The 7,150-nt window shown below is 37.2% G+C and overlaps 1 protein-coding gene across 1 annotated transcript in view; it reads right to left on the reverse strand.

Annotated features, from left to right (window-relative positions):
- pigk (phosphatidylinositol glycan anchor biosynthesis, class K) overlaps nt 1-6,610 on the reverse strand; it is a 43,293-nt gene extending 36,683 nt beyond the window's left edge. Inside the window, exons 1-7 of the mRNA XM_014994744.2 lie at nt 6,468-6,610; nt 6,203-6,256; nt 6,003-6,094; nt 5,317-5,452; nt 4,668-4,779; nt 3,493-3,589; nt 2,272-2,389 (exon numbers count right to left, since the gene is read on the reverse strand). Of these exons, the coding sequence (XP_014850230.1) occupies nt 2,272-2,389; nt 3,493-3,589; nt 4,668-4,779; nt 5,317-5,452; nt 6,003-6,094; nt 6,203-6,256; nt 6,468-6,533 (675 nt within the window). The 5' untranslated portion in view covers nt 6,534-6,610. The remainder of the gene's footprint in view (nt 1-2,271; nt 2,390-3,492; nt 3,590-4,667; nt 4,780-5,316; nt 5,453-6,002; nt 6,095-6,202; nt 6,257-6,467) is intronic.
- Between the last annotated feature and the right edge of the window lie 540 nt (nt 6,611-7,150).

The following is a 7,150-nucleotide window of genomic DNA, read 5'->3' on the forward strand; positions in this document are numbered from 1 at the left end:
GTTTTATTCGATTAACTAAAAAAGTCCGGTTAGACCAGAGGTTCCCAAACTGTGGGGCGCGCCCCCTAGGGGGGGTGCCGTGTCATTGCAGGGGGGGGTGCGCGGGAAGCCGTCTGGATGAAAAAAAAAAAAACATGAACACTGTATGCGCTGGGTTTTTACCTTAGAATGGCCAACTCTCTGTTATTCCTATGTCAATTTGATACAGTAGAGGCTTCCACACTTCCCATATTTGTGTCCTCTGTCACTTTTATCAGCAGTTAAAACTGTTTAATCCGTTGTTAACATGTTGTAACCTGTTTTTCCGAGCCGCCTTTAAACGCAACATGAGCGCTACCGCGCTTGCGCTGGGTTTCCACCTGTGAAGGAGACCTGCTGCTGCTGGGCGGAGCTACGTAGGTTTGTGTTAAAATCACGGCAGCAAACCAGCAAAACGCAAAGAACTTTTCAGTTTTTCCCTCCAAACTAACCGACTGAGTTGAGTAAGGATGCAGGTAATGTTAGCTAAAAGATGACTAGCTAATATCAATACAGAACCTTAAGCTTAACAAGTACCTTGTAGGCTACCGATGTTGGTGTCTATTTTCAGCTACGTACATTCATTTTGCCCCCAAAGAAGTCGATGCCCCCCCTCATCCCCAGTGGAAATCTACGGAGCCCCTAAGGGGACATGGAGAAAAAAAAAAAAGGAAAGAAATCTCGACTTATTATCGCGAGATCCTGACTTATTATCGCGAGATCCCGACTTATTATCTCGAGATCCCGACTTATTATCTCGAGATCCCGACTTATTATCTCGAGATCCCGAGAAACTAAGTCAAGATCTCGAGATCCCGACTTATTATCTCGAGATCCCGACTTATTATCTCGAGATCCCGAGAAACTAAGTCAAGATCTCGAGATCCCGACTTATTATCTCGAGATCCCGACTTATTTTCTCGGGATCTCGAGATAATAAGTCGGGATCTCGAGATAATAAGTCGGGATCTCGAGATAATAAGTCGGGATCTCGCGATAATAAGTCGGGATCTCGAGATCTCGACTTAGTTTCTCGGGATCTCGCGATAATAAGTCGGGATTTCTTTCCTTTTTTTTTATCTCCATGTCCCCTTAGGGGCTCCGTAGAAATCACTGGGGGGCGCAGAAGAAAAAGTTTGGGAACCACTGGGTTAGACCGTCTTTTAGTGTTGTAGTTTGCCCGCCATCCACCAGAGGGCGTCTCTGGTCATCCCAAAGAGGAACCTGTTGATTCAAGATGGCGGAGCCACAACAGAACAAGAAAGAGAAACGGTCCGAACAGAGTCCGGTTTAAGTGAGCTTTATGAAATATAGTAGACAAACTGCTAAAGTTTCACCTTAGCGCTCATTCGTGACGGAGCAACGTCAGCTTAACCAGAAATTACTGACGTGGGGCAAAACAGAGAAAAACTATAACACGATGGAAAAAACAAAATGCCAGCAGGCAGGGTTGGTTTTGAGAGCTGTTGAGAAGCTTCATTTCATGGAGTGAAGTTTTAATATTCTTTCAACCAACAAGTGCTTTAGCACTGTTAGTGGGAGATTAAGTGTTTCACCTATTTTATTATTCAGCAACCTTAGAGGTTCTTGTTTTGTTATATTCTACAATATGCAAGTTTATCAATGTGAGAAAAATTTATTTCTGTTTATTCAGTCAGTATTGAATGCAGCTAACACCAAATAATGTCAAAAATTAAAGGTGTTTTTTATTATTATTTCAAATTTAAAATATTGTATTGATCCCAAAGGGAAATTAAATAATAATTCAAATTCCTCAGTTACTGTAGATGGTGATGGCTGTTGACAGGAAAGATATCCTGTAGCAGTCCATATTACAGCAAATTTGAACAAGCTTCTGACTGAAGCTTTTATAAGAGTCTCATGAAGATGGTCAGGGTTGTCCATATTTTACTATATTTGGTTGTTTACAGTTTGCATATTATGAAAAATTTAGCCCTTTATATTAAGGATAGACAGTCCTCTTCTTGATACAAGACAATAATCAGGTTTTTAAGAATCAATTAATTGATTGTTAGTCAATCAATGAGTTGTTTTGCTAAGTCTGGATGTTAATAATCAGATAAATATTTATATAACTAAACTTTTTCTTGAATTCACTGCAATAAGGAAGATGAGCTCCGGTCTAGTCGGCACCCACAGGTTTTATAAACTAGACTACAGAGTGAAAAACCTGCCAAAACTGCTGGATGATTTAATTTACCCTGTGGGTCGTTATGAGGGGGAATAACTCACCGACAGGGAGTCTTCCCCGACCTGACTGCTGGCCAGAGCCATGATGTTTGGAGAGTAAAACCTCTCGTACATGGAGGCGCCCTGACAGGTGTCGATGATGAAGAGCAGCTCGTTGTACCTGGACAGACACGAAACTATCAAACTCATTTTCTAATAAACCCCAATCACAGGGCACACAGCTGGCATCGCACTTGTCCATTTGCTCCAATAAAAAAAGCTGTTATCACACAACCCTTCACGCTGCAGTTACCATGGCCACCGAGTAAAAGCATCAGCACCATTCAGTCCCGCCAACACGCCTACACGCCATTTCACCTCCTTCAATTCTTCTGCTCTTCTCTAAGAAAAACCTCTTCCCCCCTCTTTTGGTCAAACATAAATAATCAAATCAAGCTGACTGAATCAAGCTGGTTTGAGGAGAGTAAAAGGAGGTGGCAGTAATTAAGCAGCTAAAGAGAGCAATTATCACATCAGCATCAAAGCGGAGCTCGACTGGCACAGACACAGATGACAAACAGTTTGGAGTAAACTAGCCACTTTTCAGGTTTCATTACAGTCAGATCTGCATGACGCAGCTCTATATGATGTGTTTATATAAATGAAATAGGTCAAGGAGCTGGAATATGTCTTACATTAGCCTGGTTTCTGCTCCCGGGGGCCCAGTTACAAACCCACAAGGGACAATAGAGCCAAATTATCAAACTCAATCATCTACATTCATATGAGCCTCTCCAGAGTTACGAGAGCATACGAGAATAAATAATTAGTGCATTGATTTATTACTTCATTACAAGTTAATAAATGTAATTTGCATGTGACTTTTCAAAATAAAAATAAAAGCAAAATAAGTGACACAAACTTAAAATATATCAAGTCAAAATAAAACAAAGATGGAATCAATCAAAACTACATTAATATTGTTATTTATATCTAATACACCTGCATAAAACAAAAGTAGGGCTGCAACTAATAAGTCTTTTAGTATAAATCAATTGGAAAAAAACATTTTTTGCAGTTTTTATACACAATATTAGAAATATATTAGAAAATGAAAGTAAACAAATAATTCAATTCATTTTTTTAAAAACTGCTAGATATGCAACATGACATTCTTTTAGTGAACGTTTCATGATCAACTGCAGCTAAAAATACTTTAAATGTGAAAAGCTAATTTTCTGAAGTCATTCTTAATTATGGCAGGTTTAGTCCTCCATATTTCACCTTCTTTTCTGCCACATTTGCTCAAACGCGTCAGCCAATTCCACGTTGCTGATCTCTTCCGAATCCTGGAACTTAAGGAAGCCGTTCCCACCGTGACCTGTCAATGAAACGCAAAATATATATGAAGACACATTTACTGGTAGCAGATAAAAAAGAGACAGAAAATGAAAATTAAAAACACAGAAGAAAGGCGCTACCTTTAGTTAAATATTACCTCTACAGAAGGAATTTTAATTTTGTCTGGTAATTTCCTGACGAAAACTTGGCAAACGATCAAAAACTGAGCATCTTATACATTTATTTTCTAAAGAAGCTGTAACAAAATCAGAAAATACTCTAAGAGCTTGATCTTAAAAAATTTAAATAGAATAGTTTTGTCAGAAAGTCTTCAAAAAGCTAATATTTCACCACTAAAATGTTGACTTTATAGTGTTCTATGCACCAGTAAGAAAGGATATTTCTCTAAATACCAAACTCATCTCTGCATGAAACCTGAATTAACTCTGATTAAATAGCAAATTAACCTTTTTGGAAAGAGCAGAGAAGACAATTCCCACAATACCTGCAATGCTTCCCATCTAAAATACCGTGAAAAGACAAGATTAACTGAACCTTTCTGCAAAGCCATTTCCTTCTACACCGCTGCTGTTGTGCTTCTTTGATTTTGCATGATATCTAAAAGTCATTAAATAAATGTTAGAGCATTTCCTCTACTGAACGTTGGAAAAAAGAAAGGGAGATTAAACTGGAAAAGGGCATTGAAGAATTTAAACCCAGAGAGTTGCAGAGAAAACTGGGCGATTCTGATCTCAAATATGCAATTTCCAGTTTTCTTTTTTTCTGATCTACTGATTGCAATTTTAATCAATTTGTTTTTCTCTGTCATGAGAAAAAACTAGTGATGTAGGTTTTTTGATAGAGGTGGCAGTTTTGAATGTACCTGGAAAAGGTACACTTACGCATCAAAGCAAGATGTTTGCTGATGTGTTCACAGCTCAAAAAAAAGTAGGACTTTTCAGATTCAAAGCAATTTATAAACAGAGGAAAAATAACTGATTTCATAGGATTTCATCTGCAGTTTCCTGATAACAGGAGATCAAATGAGAATAAAACTAAGTTAAGAAATCAGTTTTGGTGATTAAAAACTGTCAATAAGATGGGAAATAATTAAATACCAGTGAGGTATATGAGGATGTTGCTTCGGTCGTCAGACAGGAGGCGTTTGGAGCGAGGAGTGCTGGAGGGAAGCCGTCCAGTCAAAACTCGCAGGAAGTTCTCCACTGTCACCTGAAACAAACGGGATCCATTGTGGAACTTTAACAACAATTTATTTAAAACAGTTCATGTTGAATTCAGCAGAATTGTTTTCTTTTTCCAATCAAACAAGTTTATTTGTATACACTGTTCAGCAGTGAGGCAGTTCAAAGTACTTTTCATCATAAAAACATAAAAATCAGCAATTGAAACATTACAGAGCCGTCATTTACAAATCAAATTATTATGGCACAAAATCAACTCTAAACAGCTGGGCTTTTAGTCTTGATTTAAAGGAACTCAGTGTTTCGGCTATTTTGCAGTTTTCTGGAAGTTTATTCCAGATTTGTGATTCACAGAAGGTGAATGCTGGTTCTCCATGTTTGGTTCTGAGAGATCAGGAAGTTTGATACAGCAACAGCAGATTTTTAATGTGTTGTGGTGCTAAACCGTTTGGTGATTTATAAACTAACAACAGTATTTTATAGTCTATTTAAATCATCTAATTATGCTAAGAGCGTTAAAAAAGAAGCCCAGTCCAACATGTTTACAGCACAGAGGTAAACCGACCTCGTATCCACGGTAATCCACCTCAACGTCGTCTCCGTAGACGTTCAGCTCCATGTTCTTGTGGCTGAACACTGTGGCCGGTTTGGGATTTCTGTGGTTACAAGCCATGTCGTCGGCCAGCATCAGAACTATATGACTGGCACAAACAAAAAAAATAAATACATTAATATCATTAAGTATAGGTAAATAATAAAGTCAGTAGTGTTGAATGATTTATTTTGGTGGTAAAATACATTACTTTAGCATTTTTAGTTAGTTTCTTTTAACTCATTTGACTATGTTGAACTGAATAATTCCTCTTTATTTTGGAATTTTACTGTAAGTTTTGCTGCAAGTAAGGAATCAAGCTTGTTTTAGTGTTCTACTTTTTCACTTTTATTGGTGAAAATACAAAACTTAATCACAGTGCAGTCAATAAATTATTCATATTTAATCACAATTACGGAAAAAGAACATTTAAAGTAAGCTTCAGACAAAATCTGGAAAAAAATTATTATGCACAGAATTTTTTTATTCTCCTTTTTCTGTCATGACTTTGCACATATTTTTATGGAAACTGGAGGATAAAATCCAGGAAACTATTTTAACGAGTCGGGCAAGCAGAACAACGTTCCTAATTTGATTTTTTTCTATTCCCACCAGTCAGCGGTGAGCCCTGACCCTGTATTTGTTGGGCTGAATGGTACCTGTCAGGGATGCCCAGCCTCTTTACGCTCCTGTAGACGGACAGAGAATTGGCCACATGTCGGTAGTTGAACCAGAACCTGGAGGTACACACCTGTTTGTCCAGTAAAACAAGAAAAAGTCTCGTAAAGCCGGAAGAAATCAGGAAGCTGCTCTCATCATTAACGAATAAAATCATTCAGCTTCATGAATGTATACTGACCAGAACAGCCCAGTTGTTTGTATGACCGCTGCTAAAGAACTGGCCTGCTGTATTCTGATAAAATAAACAAAACAAGACACGTTAAATATAATTATTTTTCATGTGATTCTGATATTTAGAAGCGAAAAGATTCATTCAGCAGTGAAATAGGGTTTGTAAAGAAACATAGCAAGCTAACCGGAAGCGATTTGTTTGATAAAATATAACACAGATATACACAAATACGGCAGGAAATCCGAAGCTAGAAATACAAACTGATACTCACCTCAATATTAATGCAGTCCGTAACTAAATACGTTAGGAATAAACTTAATAAAGTGAGTAATTTCATTGTGCAGCGCTGTCAACACTGCCTGGATATCGAGGAAGTAAAAAACCGACCTGCGCGAGTACTTCCAGTACGAGACTTTTCAAAATAAAAGTTCACGCCTGACAACATTGTTTTCATTGAGTTCAATCAAATCAGGTATATTTCATCTTTATTTAAAAAGGATTGAGGCATAGGAATAATGAATAACAGCCTATACTACTACAAAGAGTAGTAAACAGTTCCCAAATCTGCTTAATAACTAATACATACTTGATTCGGCTTTGATTTCTTTTATCTAATGTTTGTTGTTGTTGTTGTTGTTGTTGTTGTTGTTGTATTAGCTCACCACACCAGCTGGAATCTACTTTCTAATTATTAAAAATATATATATATATATATATATATATGTGATGTCTTGGCTGGGTAACTCAAAAGAGGCTTTAAATTCAAAAAGTTTTCCCTGGTTAAATAAAAAATACACAAGAATGGCTTTGTTTGATCTGCATTGCCCAAGGATCCAAATGCATTTAGAGCCTCAAAATAACTTTTACTTTACTGATATAAATAAAGTAAAAGTCATAATATTATTAATAATACCTTTTTTTAAAATCGTCTTGTGTCTTTAGTTACAAGACAAC

The sequence above is a fragment of the Poecilia mexicana genome, unplaced genomic scaffold, assembly GCF_051168715.1.
Source record: "Poecilia mexicana isolate PSO_F unplaced genomic scaffold, ASM5116871v1 scaffold_17, whole genome shotgun sequence".
Classification (NCBI taxonomy): Eukaryota; Metazoa; Chordata; class Actinopteri; order Cyprinodontiformes; family Poeciliidae; genus Poecilia; species Poecilia mexicana.